General features: G+C 34.2%; 1 protein-coding gene across 1 annotated transcript in view; it reads right to left on the reverse strand.

Annotated features, from left to right (window-relative positions):
- Positions 1-3,733: 3,733 nt before the first annotated feature.
- The window catches only part of NAALADL2 (N-acetylated alpha-linked acidic dipeptidase like 2), a 911,251-nt gene continuing 893,433 nt past the window's right edge, over positions 3,734-21,551 (reverse strand). The window contains exon 14 of the mRNA XM_021702572.1: positions 3,734-3,946. Coding sequence (XP_021558247.1) covers positions 3,748-3,946 — 199 coding nt within the window. The 3' untranslated portion in view covers positions 3,734-3,747. The remainder of the gene's footprint in view (positions 3,947-21,551) is intronic.

Genomic DNA, 21,551 nt, shown 5'->3' on the forward strand with positions numbered 1-21,551 from the left:
GGCTCAGGTCATGATCCTGGAGTCCTGGGATCGAGTCCTGCATCGGGCTCCCTGTTCGGCGGGGAGTCTGCTTCTCCCTCTGACCCTCCTCCCTCTCATGCTCTCTGTCTCTCATTGTCTCTCTCGCAAATAAATAAAATCTTAAAAAAAATAAAATAAAATAACTAAAATGGGTTATTGTGGGGGTTCAATTAGAAGAAACACATCTGTGAAAAATTCTGTAACACTGCCTGACATGTAGTAAGCACAGATTAGTTAGCTGTGTCTGCATCCTTTCTTGAAAGATGCAATGGGTTCTGTCTCTTTTTTTCTAATGGTGCCATTAATAGCAAAGTTTTAGGTCCTTTCTGTTATTGTGACTCTTTATTTTATGTGTATATATTACCAAGTAATGTCTTCTGAAGAGCCAGGATCAGTGTAGATTAGAAATTCTTAAATTTCAGTGTACTTAAGTATTATCTGGGCAATCTTGCTAAAGATGAGTATTCCTAAGCCTCACTCCTCCAAATCCACATTTTGGGAAACACTGATTTAGATTGCTGATTTAATATAGAGCTAAAATGTCCTCTCAGAAAAGCATTTTACTCAATGCCCTCCTTCCTGACTTCTGTTGTCATGTAGAGACTCTCCCCATTTCCCCAAAGTACCCAGTCTTGGTGTCCTTTTCCTGGGTTCCCTGGGATAGACAGTTTTGTTTTTCATGTGTAGTTAGAGAATGAGCTAGCCCTTACTTAAAAGCAGTGATTCCACCCCATATAGCCTCTGGTTGAATGGCTAGTTACATAGAATGCACTGGAAAAAGTCATGTGCAGCCCTAGCACCTCAGGGAGAGAGTTGGATATATTGCATGAGAAAGCAGAGAAACTTAAATTCCAGTGCTTTTTAGTTTAGTGTTTTTTCTACTAACTAAACCTGTGACTATATCCATGTTGCTAATCACCTTGGCTTCACTCACTGCATCTGATGGGAGTGACAATGCTTTCTTTCTCTGGCTGAAGGTAATTTCCTAGGGCTTAGACCAGAATGTCACTTACGCTTTTTTTTTTTTTTTTACAGAACCTCTGCTTTTCCGCAAAGGGCAGTAGCTCACGTGTACTCTTCCTGAACCCAAATTTAAGTGGTGAACATCTGCCACATTTTCTTGGGAGAATAACCATTTGTGACTCTTTATGCCCTGGAGCCATTCTATGTACGGATTGTGAGAAGCACCAGGCACCCAGATATCTCCACAACAGTTTAAACCTACTATCAATTCACCAAAAACAGTTGTTATTAACTTCCATAGGATTTTATTTACTTGGATTTGTTAGGGAAAAAAATTAAAATGATATAAATTTAGAGGAACCCCATAGCAGTGATGTTCTAGTTAAGAGGTTTGTTGCAGTCAAAGATCTAAAGCAGCATCTATAGATTTAGTGGACATCTGTTTTAACTATAATTTACTTTCTTCACATAATCTCTTAAATAGACTAATAAAAACACACTAGTACATAGTTAACTTTAGTTTTTTTTCAAATAGCAAATATATAATCTAGAAGGGAGAATACATAATATGAGATTTTTATCTATGCAGTGTGGTTTACGTAGCTTATGCAATCTTTAGACAAAAAAGTACAAACATGTATTTTGTGCTTTCGACAGTCTTACAGACTAAGGGAGTAAGTTTCCTTAGGATTTTGTTTTAAAATGATAAACTACCAAACTAATAATTATTTGTTTTTGCTTGCTTTAAATTCAGCTTCAATGCCAGAATGTTGCTTGCTTTGAATTAACTTCAACTCTAAATGAAGAACTGGAAGAACACACTGAAGCTTGGTTAAATATGGAAGATCCTTTGGCAGAAAGCATTCTCTTATTTGGCCGCAAATGGTGTTTGTATATGTCTTCTCACCTCTGTTCTGCTATTGATTTCTGCGGAGCGAACGAGGGCACTGATGCGGCGGCATGCAGGAGGCTGGTCCCCTTAGCCTTTCCTTGTAGATACTCCTCAACATGGGAAATATTTTCAAACAAGCACATTGGTTTTAAAAAATTGGTAAGGTAGCTTCATTGGTCACTTAAAAATATGTGCGTACAAGCAATTCATAGGACAATGGATTTCTGTTCGAATTATCTAGCTAATTGCATCAATTCTCCTCTTTGCCTTGAGCATATCAACATTACTTATGATAGGAACAGCTGACCCTTATAAATCAATTAATCAATACTGATTAATTCTTTCCCCTCAACTGTAGCTTTCCTTTAAACTAAGAGTAGGTTTATGCTTATCCATAAAAACTGGAGACTCCGACACACAAGCGTTGGCTGTAATGTTGTTCTGGTGGAGTAGCTACAGAGGGTGTTGTGTTAGGTAGAGACGATGCACATAAAATATACTGAGGATATGTTTCCTAAGGGGAATTGCTTTATTCAATACCAGAAGCACATTTCTAAGGATAAAGCTCAAAGTTTAAACTGTCACCTAACAGACAGAATTTTAGGCTTTGGGGGAAATAGTGGATGCTCGGGCCATTTCATGACAATGTCAATAGGAAAAACTTCATTTTCCACATGAGAGAAGAATTGAAGTGTGGGGAAGACACACTCTTATAGTAACACTGTATTTTCTGCATAAAATTAGAAGCATGAATATCTGCTACTTTCATCTTAGTCACAAGGAAGGATAAAGAAGGAAAAATATCAAAAGTTTCTTCACAGAATTAAGAAGTTTTTCATTGATCAAACAACTATTTCTTTCATTGTAAGTCCTTTTTGTCAGTGGCAGAAATAGCAATTTGATGCTTTTTAAGATAGTTTGGGTTTTCAAAGAGACATTTTGCTACTTTCCTGTGGAGATTACATGGTATTCTGTTAAAACCGCCTTACAAGAAGGAGTTTCAGAAAAGATACAAGAAGGAAGAGTGATGCAAAATGCTTTCATTTCAGAGTAGCTGGGTTTCAGTGCTTCCAACAGAACCAACAGAAGAAGAAATCAGAAATATTTTCTCCCTCATAAGACATATATCACTCCTGAAATTTGTACAAAATCAACTGAGGCAAATTAGGGGTTTCAAAGCTAGTCACCTTATAAGTTGTTAGGAAAAAATTTGCATTTAAATTGCTCTGTGCAACTACTTTGAGATATTCCCCTGGAATGTTTATGGCTCTTTTTTTCATTAATACTTAAAAAATACAATTTCATAACCAGTGTATTACTACATCTAGTTGTATGACGAACAGGCACTTCATTTCATAAAATAGAAACATTCAAAGTGGTTTTGGTCGACCAATCAGTCAGTCAGAATACTTGGATTCTTCATATTGAATACTTACTAGTGAAGTTAATCTGAAACCATATCAACTCTCCATATCTATTATAGAAACTAGGTCATTAAAAGCTGTAACATAGGGAATAACTTCTGTTCCTATATGTTTTATCCCTAGGAGTGAAGATTGTCCAGAACTTCTTGGAACTTTTCCCCCCACATATTTTATATATATAAAAATACAGCAGATTTCTTTTTAATAGATAAATCTTAAGGATTATTTCAATAACTTGCGTTGACATATTCAGAGATGTCGATATAAGAAAATATTAAATGTGCAAAATGCTCTTTTAAATGTACATTTAAAAACACAATGTCATAATAGCTTTAGACTTGTATAAAAAGTCACTGGGGGGAAGTCTTCAATGTCAGAAAATCCTGTTAGATTAGAGCTTTTGCTTGAGGAATTGTAAACAAACTTCTTAAAATGCTGAGAGTTTTCTCAGTTCTTTCCAACCAAGACACTCTCGAACACATCAAGTCCTGCTTTGAAGTAAACCTGAGCTGAATTAATGCTGTTCAACACCTCTGACAGGGCTTCTTGAAGGGTCTCATTTGAGGCAAGTAACTTGCAGCGCTCCTGCGCCTCCAGGAGGATTGAAAACTGGCTTGTCTTCTCATCAAGGTGGTACAGGATATTTCTAAAAAGAAATAAGGAATGTGTAAATGTCCTAGGCACAATAGTCTTTTCATATCGAACATTGTAGTAACTATTTCCAAGAAACAGTGACATTTGCAGTAAATGAAGAAATTATAAAAATACACTTATCATCATTTTTTCAACTTCTAATGAATTAATGGATACGACATTGGTCATCAAGCTTCCCATAGTGATGAGAGCTCGTTAGACATTACGTGCCCCCTCATGGAAGTGTACAATACTATCTATGAAATAGAATAAAGTAGTTTTGCTGAAAAAGTTGAATCTGAATCTGATGAAGCTTCTAAATCTAATGCCAATAAATACAGGAGACAGAGAAATACATTAAATGATAAAATGATGTGTTATTAGCAAATGTGAACTGTGGGGAACTCTGTAGGACAAATGATCCAGCTTATTCAACAAATAACAGCAATAAAAAATAGGTGAAGGAAAACCTCCAGACTAGGGTTTGTCAACCTCGGGCTCTTGACATTTGGAGCTGGGTGATTCTTTATTGTGTAGCTGTCCTATGCATTGCAGGATGTTTAGCAGTATCCCTGGCCTCTAGCCACTAGATACCAGCAGCACTCTCCTTTAGTTGTGTCGGTGAATTCAGGCTGCTATAACAGAATACTATACACTGTGTGGCTTGACCAACAAAGGTTTATTTCTCACAGTTCTGAGGTTGGGTGTCTGAAACCAAGGTGCCAGCACGGCTGGGCTCTTGGTTGGAGTCTTCTTCCTGTTTCCGTTCTCACAAGTCCTTGCCTGGTGCACACACACACACACACAGATCCTGTGTCTTCTCCTCTTTTTATGAGGGCAATTGTCCCAATATGAGGACCCCACCCGCATGAACTCATCTAACCTTAATTAGCTCCCAAAGATCCCACCTACAAATACCATCACATTGGGGTTAGGGTTTTAACTCATGTATTTTGTGAGGATACAAACATTCAGTCTATAGCAGTTGTGAAAATGAAAAATGTCTCCAGACTGCCAAAATTGTCCCTTATAGGGCAAAATTGCCCCTGATGGACAACTGCTTTAGACCAAAAGAAACATATCAACCAGTCATGAAGTAGAGACTTCACCAGGTTTTTACTCAAAGTGTTTAAAGAATGAGAAGCAGTGCAAAATTGAATACTAATTGGAGATTTGTTAATATTAAGGAATTGTTAATATTTTAGGTGTGATGATGGTATTTTCAGTATGTTTTCAAAAATGTCCTTATTTTCTAGAAATACATATAGTAATATTTGCAAATGAAAGGTTATATCATGTCTAGGATTTTGCTTCAGAACATCCGGGAAGAAAAAGGGGAGTAGAGCCATGGACAGTATGGATGGAACAAGATTGACCATTAGTTAAAAATTGTTGAAATTGGATAATAGAATGCATTATACATTCTCTCTTCTTTTGTATATATTTGATATTTAGAATGCTATCTTCTCATAAGTGTGGAGTGTATATTAAATGGTGCCCTGAAATTTATCCAAATTTCTTAGAAAGAAGAATTTGGCCTTGGGCAAATCTAAAGTGCTCCCTTTTATCATTGATAGATAGAAAGAGATGCATTTTGGCAGAAAACTATGGATTATTACATCATTTAACTTATTCCCAGCCCAAATTAACTGAAATTCCATGGTCTAATGAGAGAGGCAGATATAAATAGAATAGCTTGGTCTGCCCAGTGGATCAATACCAGAGTTTCTGTATGAACAATGTGCAAGGCCAGCAAGGGCAGCTGTACCGGAGCTGGGAGAGGGAGCCCAGCCATCCTATCGGCCCTTCCATACCAAGTAGAGGAAATCACACTTTTTCTTACAGACATAAGAAACCGGTGAAAGGTTTTAAGCAAAAGAGAAAGGTTATGAGATTTTATTTGGCATGATCACTTTGTAATACAAAGCCTGGAGAACCACTTAGTCCAGATGAAAGGGGACAAAGATGTGAGTTACACAGTGATGGTTAATTTTGAGAAGATGAAGTGAGGGCTATGGTACAGATTTAACTAATTTATACCTTCCCTGAAACTAACCTCCATTTATAGAGAGTTCTGAATTCTTGTTTCCTATCTCATCCTAACTCCTCTATCTCAGCTTCTCCTGAACTTCCCACTTTGTACTCTCTGGTGTACTGAATCTACCTAATCACTCATGCCAGAATCCTGCAAGTCATCTCTTTTCTTTATGTATCTAACTGGTCTCTGATGATATTGACTTCCCCATCTTCTCAGGGTCTTTCCTTCTCTGTGGTGGGACCCTGTACCCTATATTTTAAAGGATATGCCAGGATATCATTGCTTTACACACCAGGTTTACTTCTTTATCGGGTCTCATTTAGTGTTGTGAACATAGGAGATCTTCAGTCATGGTGATTTAATTACCTAAATTTTTATCAGGCTTAGTTCAGTGATGGGAACTTAGTAGATCCTCAATAATATTGGTGTAAATTATATCAATCCATTTTATTTTGCATCTTAAGCATTAACTATTTAAGAATAAAACTGTCTTAAATTTCTGTCTTTGGAGAAAAATCTAAGTTGACAGTAAGTACATAGTGGGTGGCAGTAGGGCAGAAGATCTTTAAACTCTGAGGCTATTTCAATGAATTTCAAAAAAGATCATCTAAAATGAGAACTATCGCTAATAATCTAATATCCTTGATTTTTGTGCCTATGAGTAAACTAGTAAACTAGTAAACCCCAGAGCAAGAAAGGTATTCTCTAGATTCCAAATATTCTTGAATTCAGGTATAAAACTTGTATTAGGAAACATATATATTCCCTGAATATGGGAGGGAGAAAAACATCTCCCAAATGGAGTAGCAAGTGGATCATGTACAATTCTCTGGTCATAAGTTTTACTCCGATCCAAAAATTGGGATCTATTTCCATAATTAGAACACTCTTTTTAAAATAGAGGTTTCCCTTCTGCCATTCCCATAGTGTTCATAAAATTAAAGGGATTGTCAGAAGTAGCCATTCAACTATGCTAATGTAATCGTGCAAGCCATTATACATGTACATATGTACAGTATCCGTATGTACACGTTTCTATGTGTAAGTTTTGATTTTATTAAAATAACTTAAAATAGTGAGAATTAGTGAAATACCTAAAGACAATTTCCCTAAATATTAGTTTTACTAGTTTTACATCATTAAGGGGGGGTGGGAAATAAAAGAAACCAAATAATACAGAGGAACCTTGATACCACCATGGAATTTTTCCAAATGGAGATAAAACTGCTTCAGATAGTCACATGTATTCTCCTACCTGACAGAGCCTATATAAAAGTTATTTTTCTCATCTTTACATAATCTTTTTCAATTGCCATTTTTAAAAAAAGAGTGGATTTTTAGTGTCAGGATACCTACCAAATGTTTAAATTCATAGTGAGCCATTTAAACAAACAAACAAATATATATATATGAAAGGTAAATGATTTAATAATTAAGATCTTTTGAAGATAAAAACAGTTTAAAATATATTTTAATTATTCAATCAATTAAAAGGTACTCTTTTATAGACAACATATACTGCTTTACCAATAAGAATAACTAAATTAGTATAATAGTTATAATTTTAAATTCTCTCCTTCTACTTTATCAGTTTTCTGTTTAATTATAAATCATTTCTCGGGAAATATATTTCCAGAATGTAAGAGTGCAACAGATATTTTGAAAAGCTATACCAAATACTTCCATTCCTGGAAGGCATATTGTTAAGCATCCTGACAAACAAAAGTATTATAATCTTGGTTATCCAGAACTGCCTCTTAAATGAACTGAATGAGTGCAATTAATATATTATGGGGAGCATGTTTAATAATTTTTATACTAGTATAGTGACCTTTCCACATTTTCAAAACCCACTGGCACAAAATATATTCCTACATATACATTCTATGGTTATTAAATGTTAAATATTATTAATATTAAATTTAATGATAAGATATTAATAAAACATGCTCATAAAAGGTTACAAGATTAATCCCTCAATGACAATTCATTTAAGCATGAGCACAATCTCTAATATATATATGTAAAATTTCAGCATAACTACTATAAAGTATCTAGAAGAGTGATAAGGTAGAAGACTAAAAATAGATCTTTAAAAGAATGTTTAGGTCTAAAACACAAGAAATATAATCTCTCTTTTTTTTAAACGGGAAAGCAATACATATACTTCTTAAAGACCAATGCAATAGAGTCTATAGTGCGCCAATATTTGCTTTTTCTAAGTAGTAAGCAACACAGTAACATACTTTTATAATGACTGTAAACAAGCCATGTGAATAGAAATGGATCCTTTTTTGGTTTGTGAAATTCCACAAGGAGCTAAACACATTTTCCATATGCTACATATTTCAAGTAGTAAGCTGTGGCAAGCTATTATGTAAGATAAACACTCATATCCATTTCTACCCAAACGGGATACAAATCAGCATAAAACTACAGATATTGAGATTCTACTTGAAGATAAGTGACCAGATTCTTTCATCATAATGTAAGAGAAAACTTTCATTTTAGGGAGCTGCTGGTATAACTTAAGTTAGTTGATCTTTATTGTGATAGAAGTTTTTTTTTTTACCTGGATAGATTGCTTTATCTTATAAACAAATTAGGGATAACAAAAATATCTTTAAATTTCCATGAGAAGAAAAATTTCTCCTACTGATTTCCAGAAGTAACTCATCTTTTCCTATCTTTCTTTTGTGTACTAAATGTGTACCATTTAGCTTCCTACTTATATAAAATAAATTTCTGTATTTGGAGCCCTTTTTCAAAAAAGTACCCTCATAGTATTTCAGTTTTAATATTTGAATGGAAGACAAAAATCAAAACCCAGCCATGTTTTTACATTTCATCACATACATTTCCATACATTTCTTAGTTCTGAGAACTTTCTTACATATTCAGTCATTAACTCTAAGTACTCCAGGGTCATCCTTGGAGGGCAAAACTACTGTACCATTTTTTAATATGCAAATTATTCTTGCCTTTGAAAATATTTCAAATTAGATCAATGATTCTGATGGAAGCTTCTAAGCCAAAAGCTCTTTGTATTCCCATTTATGTCATCAGCATTAAACCTCAGTAAATGGAGTTAAAAGATTTCAACAATATATACTATATCAGAGTACTCAAATATGTCTTGCTTTCTCAGTGATGGGTCATATTTTTCAGTGTAGGGTAGACTGGGAATTGGCAAATAGCCAGTCAAAAGACTCATGTCTGGCAGGAAAGTAGGGTGGAAAGAAAGTAAGAAAATACACTTGAAGAGTTTCCATGTCAAGAGTCTGCCTTTTACAATCACAAGGAATTATATACCTTAACGAACCATTCCTGTTCTTATACACACCTGTGTAGTCCAGTTCAGAAAGTTTCCTTGTAGAGAGAATGGACTCTGTTATTAATTCAATAAATCACCATCCTATTTGCATACACACAACATGTATCTCAGTATGGCATGTAGAGACATCAGACCTAATTAAAATATTATTTAATTGAAATCATTTTTGTAATTATCGTGCTTAAAATAACATTAATTCCACCCTCATGCCTATCTTCCCTCATCTGTAACAATTTGGATCCTAAAATGTAATTCATACAGTCATCCTGACCCACACACAACACAAAGAGACTACTAAAAGGAAAGTGTAATACATTATTGATGACACTAATGAAATTACAACACACATCACTCATCTTAATGGGTCTGTTTCAATGACACATCAGGGCGACCAGGAAAGAGCAGTGCCAAACTCAGAAACCTAATTAATAACTCCCACAGCATCAGTGAAGGAGATGAAGCATCTTTACTCAACTGACAAATCTTTCCCATTCAGCTTAGGCAAAGGAAAACTGAAGAAAATGAATTTTGAAACAAAGTGAGCTAAAGTCTTCATGAGTCATTTCCTTGTGTGTGAATTAGCAAATTAATGATGGAAATGATGACTCTCTTTCAAATGTTCCTTCTTATATTAAGAAATGGGCATAGGATGCCACCCATCTTAAACTTGAGTTAACATTCATTATACTTCATGTTGAGAAACTCTGAAATGAAATCACAGTAAATAATAAACCATGTCTTTCAAAACTGATTAGGCATACATGTTGCATGCAGAGACAAAAGGCCAGCTCAATATTTACAGTTGTGGCTAATTTTAAGGATTATACTAACTGTACTCCATAGTTAACAGTGGATTGCTGTAGGTATATACATTAGGAAAGACCATTTGACTTGGATACTACGTCCATGACAATTCACAAAATACATGGCTGCACTACTTATAGTACACATATCTTTTCAACTAAATTTGAATTTGGTCTATACTTGCAAGAGCAGAATGAGAATTAAGACCATTGTGATATTGCCAAGCCACAAACTCACTCCGCAGACAACTGAGAATGAAATAACATGTGTAGATAGTTTACAAAAATGGCTGTCATTATTCCCCTCCTTCTATGCAAGCCTCCTCAAAATATGACTGTAGCTCCAATCCATCAACAAATGGAGTCTATTCCCTTGCCTACTGATTCTGGTTTGGCCTTAATATTTGCTTTGACCAGTAGAATGTGGCTTCTGTGGTGAGCCTATGCCTTAGAAGGTCTTGCATGCTTCCTCTCTTTCTCTGGAACCCTGCCAAACCACCATGTGAATGATCCTGTTAGCCTGCTGGAAAAAAAGAGAACACATGGAGAGGAGCTGTTCAGCTGAGTGAGGCCCTCCTATACTCGCTAGCCCCCAGCCAAGTTGGTAGCCAAAGCACTGGTTGCAGACATAAACATAGGCGAGAGATACCCAGCCTGACCCAGATCAGGAGAATCACCCAGCTGAGTCCAGCCTAGGTGGCCATACTGAAGAATTACAGACAAAATAAATAGTAGTTTTAAGCTACTAAATTTGGGGGTGATTTTCAATGGGGCAATAAATGATTGACATGAGTTGTAGTGTTTTACTTCCCTGTGGGAAGGGAAAGGTTAATGTTGCTATAGGAATCAGGTCTCTATTCTCTCTTATTAACACTGACAGAGTACAATGTATGCTGTGGATTTGACAGTTTTTTAAGTGACTAGCTGAGTTCGGAACACACTGTTGAAAAATCATGCGGAACAGTCCCCATGATGTATGCATTACAAAATTAGGATACCTGTGTTCATCTGTTCGAAGTTTTAAAATCTGTTTGGAGTAGCAGGTGAGATTTTTCCACTAAACAAAAAATAAGTTAATCGTTATAGCTTACTGGTTTTTTTGGTTTGTTTTTTGTTTTGTTTTAATATGGATCATCTTGCTGAGGTACAGCCCAAGAAATGAACAAGAGTATTTCTGTTTGCATTAAAATTACATATAAAAGAGAGCAGAGAACAGTAGAATGACTTAACAACTGTATTCTATGTCTCAAGACTTCTCAGTCCATCTAGCTATATTATTTCTCAAGAGAAGTTCCCTGAGAAGAGGATATCTTTTAAGATATTCAAGGAAGACTCCCTTGAATGGTGCAGTGCTTAATGGCTTACCAATAAAGAAAAATTGTATTTCTGCACTCCAGAATTTCCCACTGAATCAAAAGGTGTCCGGGAAATCAAAGATTAACACATCCTTAGCACCTTCCAGAATTTAACCACTTTTTCCCCACACTCACGTAATTTTTTTCTTGTCTTTAACTTCATCACTGTTTTTTTCTTTCCATCTTACTTCCACCTGTATGAATGGCTTAGACCTCAATATTTAGGTGACTTTTCTTTCTTAACTTATTTAGAAGTCATTTTCTCTTAGTATGGGAGTTTCTATCATCAGCACCCTCCAAGGACAATTTCATTTGAATGCCCTATAGGCTCTTGTCAATTAACTTAACAATACATTTCCTTTAATCTGTACTCCAAATATTTGCATTTTCCCTTTCTCCATTATTCTTTCCTTACCTTCATTACCTTTAGTAAACAGCAATGCTGAGACCACAAAACCAAACAAAATAAGTAATTCAGGTTTTTCTTCATTTATTTTTTTTATTCCAATAGTGAAAGGGATGTGAACTATTTGTTTTGAAAAGTTCACTCTAAAGGCAAAAGTTTATAATTTAGGCTGTGTCTATTTAAACAAAGCAAGTAATTGAGCCAATATTGATCTTTTTGCTTTTTCTACTCAACAGCCCTTATTTAACATCTAATATGAGTAAGTTGCTGTGTTAGGCGCTCAAGGACATAAAAGAGTTTACAGTCTATGTTGAAAGCTAAGCACATAATGAATAAATTATTATTTAATGTATTGTCTATATAATGCATTTAGAATGCGTTCTATGTATGAGATTATTTAATTTCATATTTTACAAAACTTTTCACCTTATTTTATGTATATGTGTATATATACATATATATCTTAGACTATTAGAAAATATTGGCTTTGTTATAAATGTTTTTGTGTATCTTATCTCTCTATGTCATATACTTTTTATGGGGATATAGTACAATTTCTATAAATATTCTATGCAGTCTTCACCACATGTCTTATGGTTTGTGGGAAAATCTCCAGGGGTAGATCCTGATAGTATCAGTTAAACTTGGCTCATTTGATTCCAATCACCGTAATATTGACTCAGATAACATAGTCCTAATCAATTCAGTATAAGGTAGTTCCTTAATCAAATGGATTATTTCAACAATGGGCATATGTTGGGAATTGAATTTGAAGGGAGACTTTCTGCAGGACTCTAAGAGCAGTGGTTCCTTGCTTTTTTGAAAGGACCACTAAAAGTTAATCCCTTTTCTGCTTTTGAATAGTATGGGTTATGGATATGAAATCTGAAAATGGTACATCCACTTTTTCCAACAGGAGGAAAATCAGCTTTGACATGATACCATGGAAGCAGAGCTGAGAGACAGAAACATATTCCCTGGTCATATAATAGAGATGCTGAACCTAAAATCTGCTTTGACTTTCAATTATGTGAGTGAAGATACTTTACTACTTTGTGAAGGGTTTTATGCTACTTTCCATCAAATGTATCCAGATATACAATACTTATTAATTATATAGTTATTAAAAACACATACATATTTTCCTTAATAACTATAGATATTTTTTAACCTGAAGATTTACATAACTTTTAGTTGATGTTTGAAAATAACCTCCTTGAGCTAAAAAATGCATGGCCTTCCTTAAATAACAAGTATTTTATTTGAGATGATTTGAAAATGTAGAAATTAACAGAACAATAAAGTGTTTAACTTTAGCTAGGAAAAAAACTAAGTAGAGTGACTATCTGAGCTATGAATGTTGATCACAAAGGTTGGAGGTATATAATGAAGGAATGAATGTTTTGACGTAAAATTACTCTAAAAAAGTAGGAGGATTGCCTTTCATATTTTACAGAATTGTTACACGTTAACTTACTAAACATTCACTTTGTAAACGTGACAAAAAATAATGTTTTAAAGGAACTCTGGTGCTATTCCTTAGATGTGTAAATTTGTTCACAATTTACAGGAGTATTACTGTCTGTAACTATTTTTGCTAGTATAAGGAAATAAAATGCTGTGGTTTGTACCTGTAAACAAATGGACCCATAAACAGTTTACTATGCAAATTTAAAAAAAAACTAAAATCACCTAATTTTGCAGTCTTATTAATTGTTTTCAAAATGTAAGTACTGGATAGGCAAATTTCTATTATGCTGAAGTTGATGTAAAAAAAAATACACATTGTGAATAAATAGTAGAAATATCTATTCTTTGCTTAGGGAACTCGAAAAGAAGATGTATTCATTTGCACTCTTAGTCATGGGTGTCAGGGTTGAAAATGGTCCACAGGTACCCAAATCAAAGCCCATGTGCATTTGGACACCAATCAAAACTAATCATGTATAATTTAAGAAAATATAAATTTATTAAAAATGTGTATACTGTATAATCTCATTTATATGTGGAATCCAAAAAAATAACCCCAAAAGCATGGAAACAGAACAGGGATTGGTGTTTGCCAGAAGCAGGGTGGGATTGAGGGAGTGGTGAGGGGAAAGGGTGCAGGTGACCAAGAGGTACAAAATTCCATAAACTTCCAGTTATAAGGTAAATAAGTCGGGATGAAATATACAGCATGGTGACTATAGTTAACAATATTACATTGGATAATTGAAAGTTTCTAAGAGGGCAGATCTTAAAAGTTCTCATCACACACACACACACAAATCTGTAACTATATGAGGTGATGGATGTGAACTAAAGTCATTGTGGTAATCGTTTTGTAATATATAAATGCATTAATTATGTTGTGCATCTTAGACTAATACAATATTGTATGTCAATTCCATTTCAGTAAAACTGTAAAAAATAAATGTGTTAAGTAAAATATGTAAAAAAGTATGTGTATATATATACACACACACATTTACAATAAATATATATATATATATTATAATTTACAGAAGTAATGAAACACATTGAGACCCAGGCACTAATCAAGAGAAGCTAAGTATCACAGAGTACTTCTAAGATTCTGCTATAGGAACAAGTTTATGACACTGATGTCTATTTGACACAGTGACACCATCACCACTGCACTGAGAACATTCCTTTACCATGGCAGCATTGCTGTCTCTTAACATTCACTCTGCCACTGTCAGAGTCTTGATCCGCAACTAGCATGAATAATCTTGAATTGCCCCTACATTTTTGTGTCACTTATTTCAGATTTAAGGACCTGGGAGAGACCATCCAATTGGCTAACTTAGGTCACATGCCTGTCCCCTCACTCTGGAACAAACTATCTGGACCTATTCAACTTCCGTTGAGGGAGATAAGCGTTGCTTCCTACCAAGCTCACAGGGAATTGCCCTCATATAGGAAAGAAGTTCTGATATTAGGCAGTAATAAATTTTAGAATGTCAACCTAACAAATATCTACTACACTAATGATGGAAAGGGAAAGTATATTCCAACAGGGTTCTCTTAGAATTATCCTCTATATTGTTGTTCTACTGTATAGCACTTTTCTCCCTTCTATTAAAAGCTAGCAAGTGCTCTATAATATTCCAGCAGTGGTTATCAAATTGAATGTGTATAAGAATAACCTGAGGAAATTTTAAATCTGCTGAAGAAATTCAGATGCAATGAGTCTGAGATACATTAGAGGAGTCTGCATTTTTCCTACTCTGTTACTTAAACCGATTGGGAGATACCCATACACCCTTAACAATTCCCTCCAATGAGTTTACCTTTACTAGGAGGTCTTGTTTTGTTTCCAAACATGTTTATTCCAGTGACATGTGCCATTATATACAAAATTACATCATTTAATTAACATTATGTAAATAATAACATACTAAATGTAAAAGAAAGTTATTCCTATAAAAATAAAACTGAATGCATTGGGCTCATACATTTTAATTGATAAAATGAAAATGTTGGATTATATTTGAAGAGATAACTGAAAAGATTATTAACAAAGGGAGGGAGGAATATACTGACAACGGAGGGGGAAAAAAATCTGCCCTCAAATTGTTTTACAAGCAACTATTTCCTGCTCCAAGATGAGGAGACAACCTGGAAATCTTAAATGATGCATCCTTAGTGTGGCTTAAACAGGAAAGTAAATCTAGAATTTCAACTCTTAGAACAGTACTCAAAAAAAGTCCCTGGTCCTATATCAAAGATTGGTGAAATATTTCAGTTAAAATAAACGCCTTTCAATCATTTGCCCATTGATGGGTTCTGATTATGTTAGATAAAAGGATGTGTACCTTTTAGACAATATTTAATCAAACCTTTACTCCTAAAAATAGGAAGGCAAATAGGTATCGTTTTGAGTTCCATTTCTCATAGACTGGTGCTCGTGGCTTGAAATGCTAGGTTGACAATGGATTGGTGACCATTTTGGGCCCCGAAATAAAAGAGATCTGTTATTACTTAGACTCTTATTTGTAGACCCTCCTTCACTTATGATATTTAGCACATTCTCTTGGTAATAATGCATAGGTTTCTTGAAGTAATCAATGGATGTATAAACCAAGCTATCACAAAGGAAGGAGAAAGTCATAATAATTTGGTTTTGCTAATTCACATATATTCAACTCCAGTAATCCGTTCTTAATTTATATTCTAACTTCCCTAGTTTTCCTGTTTATGAATTTGAATTAACTGAATTCTCTCTAAATTTTTCCTTTACTAGGTGCTCTAGACTGTGGACTTCTGTTTTTTTAAGCAATAGTCCAATTTGTTATTGATCAATTATATTTAAATAAAACAATTAACATTTATGTATTTTTCTTAAATAACTTTCATGGATATTAGCTCTTTTGCAAGGTATAAATAAAATAAAACTAAAAACTAAAAAAATAAAAACTAGTTTTTGAAGTAACTGACTTTATTCGGTGAGTTCAGTTACATTAATCTATATCTACCTTCCTTCTTGAATCCTAATATTTAATATATGCAAAAAACATTGCATGCAGTTCTTAACTAAACTCTTTGAACTGTGGCCCCAAATAGAGAGGAAGAAAAGTAATTTGTCCTTTGCACTGGAATTCCGGATACCAATCATCTTGAAATTTTGTTCCAAACTTAATAAATGTTCTGGCAGACACATTAATCCAATATTCTGAAAATATCATTAAGTGAATTCTGAGCCATACAAAGGCAAAGACCTCTAGTGGTAGAATGGGACTAAAGTATGTAAATGTTGGGCAATCTGTAAGAGGATTGTTCAAGTCCATAAATTACATTAAGATGATTAAATCATATGTGATGGTTAGGTTATAGAATTTTAGTATCTTTAACATTTATATAAGGACAGATCCAAGAAAATCTACCTTTGGATAAAAACAGGAGAAAGAATGTGGTAACAGCCATACTAATCTCATAATATCTAAGAAAAATCTAGGAAGAATTTTAGAGTAGAAGATAATAGACATCAAAGAAAAGTAATTCCCTTGAGAGCTCACTCAGGAAGTATTTATGAAACAGCAAGGACTACGTGGGATACAAAAGAATTAGAAAAGTGCTCTCCATTCCACAGTTTTAAATGGAGAAGAGTGAGTTGTTTCAGAGCTGTTGTCTTCTGCATATGTGGATAACCTATTTAAATCAAAGCGAAACTCTGAAGTTAGAGAATTCTACCAGTTTTTCTTGCTCAGAAGACCTCGAAATGTAAAATAAATTTCTAATAATTTTGTATATTTTGTCTCCTTCCCCTCAGAAAGAGACAATTCAGAGATGGTGGAGATCATGTCTAAAATGTAAAGATACCAAAATTGATAGACCGATAAAGATGTAAAAGGACATCATAGCCTATTATGTAACTTTATATTGTTTTATTTTCCATAATTAATTTGATCATTCTTCACCTTATATAGAGTCAGATGTCAATAGTTTCCAAGAAATTTATCTTATGACCAAATAGCAGAAACTAAAAAAAAAAAAAAAAAAACCAAATAGCAGTAACTACTAATACTATGGCTACTAGCTTAGAATTAAAATATACTGTAGATCTAGTTTTTTCTCCATTATTTTAGAAACACTCATAAAAATCCAATTAAAAGTAAATGGAAACGTATATAAATATGTAAATATATATGTATATATATATAATTTCTGCTAATTTGAGAAATAATTAGAAGAGGATATAAATTTCAAAAAGTACATAACCAGTTTTATTTAGGTATTTTGATTTTTTTTTTTAAGTGGGCTCCATGTCCAGCACAGAACCCAGTGCAGGGTTGACACCCACAACCGTGAGATCCAGACCTGACCCAAGATCAAGAGTCAGCTGCTCAACAGACAGTCGCCCAAGTGCCCTGCAATTTTATTTAGATTTTAATTTTTAACTGAATTTGCAGATATTTCATCCTTTAAAAATCAGTGTTAACTATAAAATTCAAATTACTTATTTCAAAGTAAAGAGAAAATTATTTATCAGAACAAAGCATGCTGGCAACACGAATCTCTTATGTACCTATTAAAAATAATGAAGATTATTGAACAGTTGAAACTAAAGACAAGGTAAACCCATGACAAGAGCAAAAATAATGATTTTTTAATCTGTAAGTAAATCAAATAATTGTGATATAGACACATTCATCACAGAATATTTTTAATCATGTCTAGTCTTAATCTTGTACAGTTTTGATGTTACATATTTAAAAAGAGATCTCATACAATCAGGTAAACTTTGCTTTTCCTTTTCAATGGAATTTGGAAATTGTTATTCCTTTCCCAAATGGAGATGAGGTACAGTGCTATCAGTTGTTATTGCTACTATTGAACATCAGTGAATAAATGAAGACTTTGAAGATAAACCATACCAGCTCTGCACTCCTGTGGTTTTATTAACACATAAAGCATCAATTTGGGAAAAAATTTATGTCTGATAGTATTTTGGAATCATTTCTTCTCCTTTCTTGCTACTTAAGTATATATCATTTGTCTACACATTTTTTGAGATACATGTATGTACACATATGTGTGTATATATAAATACATGTATATATAAATTTGTATACATATATAAATAGATATATATATTTGCAAATATGTGTGTATATACATATATAAATATACAATATACATGCATACAGAGAAAGAAAGAGAGAGATTGGTATGTAATCTGTCCCACACTGGACTATGATGAAAAAAGTCTAAATTTTATGTCCTCTTCCTAAATCATATAATTGAATAGGAAGCTTTTTGTTATACTACAAAAAACTCCATTTATTAGTAATACAAATCAATAAGAATGAAAGACAATGCAACTGAACAAATGTTTTATATTCTAATAGATAAAGGGCTATTTACATTGTTTTATGGGCACCAAAGTAATTATGTGAAAATAGAAAACTCTACATTATTTATAGGCTGTAGAACAATTTCATAGCAGCCCGTCTTGGTATCTATTCTCAAATTACTAACACTTCTTCCCATTTTTCCCAATGTTAATTCTCATTATAATTACTTTATCAAAATAGGACTTTCTTTACAGACATACTAATTATACTACTTATCATCATCCTACTTGATTTCATACTATGAGGTCACCTGGATATGCTCAATGCTATAAAGGACCCACTGTGATCTTTGCCTTGCTGAGGGAGGAAGGATAAACTAAAAAGGGTAACGTTTGAAAAGAAAATAGGTGGGGCACCTGGGTGGCTCAGTCGTTAAGTGTCTGCCTTCGGCTCAGGTCATGATCCCAGGGTCCTGGGATCGAGCCCTGCATCGGGCTCCCTGCTCGACGGGAAGCCTGTTTCTCCCTCTCCCACTCCCCCTGCTTGTGTTCCCTCTCTCGCTGTGTCTCTCTCTGTCAAATAAATAAAATCTTAAAAAAAAAAAAAAAAGAAAATAGGTATCACATTCAAAAAGTAATTACAACAATAAGGAGAAATGGAAAAATATGAAGGAAATACTAAATGGTCAATATAAAAACCATGCCTATCTGAGTCTAAAATCCATGCTCTTTCCCACAACACTAAGCTTCTTGACCCATTACCACTTCTTAGCTCCAGGATTTGGAGCTCATTAAACATATTTAATTCCCTGAAATTCTCCTTCTTCATTGGTAAAATAGGGTATATTACTTACAGTTATTACTTGCAATTATTATAAAAAATTAAATGAGCTAAAACATGTAAAGTGCTTAGCTAGTGCCTGGTGTATACAGTAAATATTTTATAAGTGGTAGCTACTATTACTTGACATTTCTGGGTTTCTCCTCCCTCACCCCTCTTAATTCTCAACTGACTTTGTCCTTAGTATCATACAACTGTGAGATCACCAGATGATTTCTCCTGCCCAGGAAAGAGTTCATCCATAAGGAACTTTCAGGGAACAAGGGAAAGACCACTGTAAGGGTTTACCAAGATATATATCACCCCATGCAAGAGTCTGTACTAAGAAAACCACTTGCCTTTTTATATTTGACCATACCTTTAACTATCGAAAATGCCACCCATTCACTTTTGTTATAATCACTCTACTTTCCTAGTGCTGCTTTTTTTGCAGTAAATATATTTGAAAGAGGAAGATTATTTTACAACATGTATGCAGGTCAGAATAATTAGCTGATAGGGATGACACACACACGGACACATATACACACGTTTGTGAAAATATATGTTATTAAACATTATTTTAAACTATTATGGAAAATGTACCTTGGTACATTGGTAAACTAATAAAAGAAGGCTCTTTGTAATTTTTAAAGGATCATGGTAAATTAATGAATAAGAATTTCGTATTTTCTGACTTGGAGTATGGGAAGAGATCCAGCTACTGGCTATGAGAGGTACTAATGAGGGGACAGGTTTCTTATGGTCTGGAGGAACTAGAACATGAATTTGATGACTTTCAGAGAGGACCCCAACTACTCATGTTTTGCCAAGAACCCCAGGCTAAACTTTGTTGATTTCTTCTTGGTGCAACCATGGCATGTGATTAATGGTTTTATCACAGCACTCATCACACACCATTGTTACTCTTTGCTGGATACATGTCTGTCCTTAGGCAGAATTCAAGAACAGTTTCTTGTTCATTGTGTATTTATCCATGTTTCTAACAAGTAGATATGGAATAAATTTGACTACATAAATCAATAATGGTAGTAATAACAATTGCTAATATTTGTTGAGCATTTAATATATTATAAGGCATCAGAATCTGTCATCCTGGGGCGCCTGGGTGGCTCAGTCGTTAAGCGTCTGCCTTCGGCTCAGGTCATGATCCCAGAGTCCTGGGATCGAGTCCCACATCGGGCTCCCTGCTCAGCGGGAAGCCTGCTTCTCCCTCTCCCACTCCCCCTGATGTGTTCCTGCTCTCGCTGTCTCTGTCAAATAAATAAATAAAATCTTAAAAAAAAAAAAAGAATCTGTCATCCTAAAACATGCCACTTTGGAATAAGAATTATTTTGAGCTGAAGATAATTGAGAAACTATAGACACAGAAAAGTTCTCTATCCTCTCCAAACTCTCAATCACTGGAGATGAATCTAGATTCTTATCAGCCCAGAGACAGCACCAAGAGGAATATGTATAACAAACTTTACTAAAACAACTCTGGTCATCTATTAGTTTTTCCCCCTTATTACCTTCCTATACAGTTTGTTGTCCTTGGGAGCCTAAGACCCTTTTATTTGAGGGTCTTGTCACTTCTTTACAAATTTATTGTTCTTCGTTAAGATTCTATATAAGCCCACATTCTAACCCCTCCTTCGAGTTACTCATCACTGAGTTTCTCTACTGTGCATGTGTGCTTCACATCTTAATAAAGTCTGTTTGTTTTTTCTCTCACTAATCAGTCTTTTGTCAGTCTAATTTCCTAGTCAGAGAACCTAGAAAGGTAAAGAAAAAAAATTTTTTTTCTTCTTTTCCCTACAATATATTTAGCAATATTCTAAGCATTTTACATATTTTAACTCATTTAATCCTCAAAACAATTTAATGCAATAGGTAACATTAATATATCCATTTTATAGAGGAAGAAAATGGACACAAAGATTGGCTTGCCCAATGCCACACTACCTTTAAGTAGGAGAGCCAAGATTTAGAAATGTACATGGTTGAAAGGGTTTTAATTTGAATATCTGTCTCTGTTTTCCGACTTCTATTAAAAACAT

This window comes from Neomonachus schauinslandi, chromosome 1, assembly GCF_002201575.2.
Source record: "Neomonachus schauinslandi chromosome 1, ASM220157v2, whole genome shotgun sequence".
Taxonomy (NCBI): Eukaryota; Metazoa; Chordata; class Mammalia; order Carnivora; family Phocidae; genus Neomonachus; species Neomonachus schauinslandi.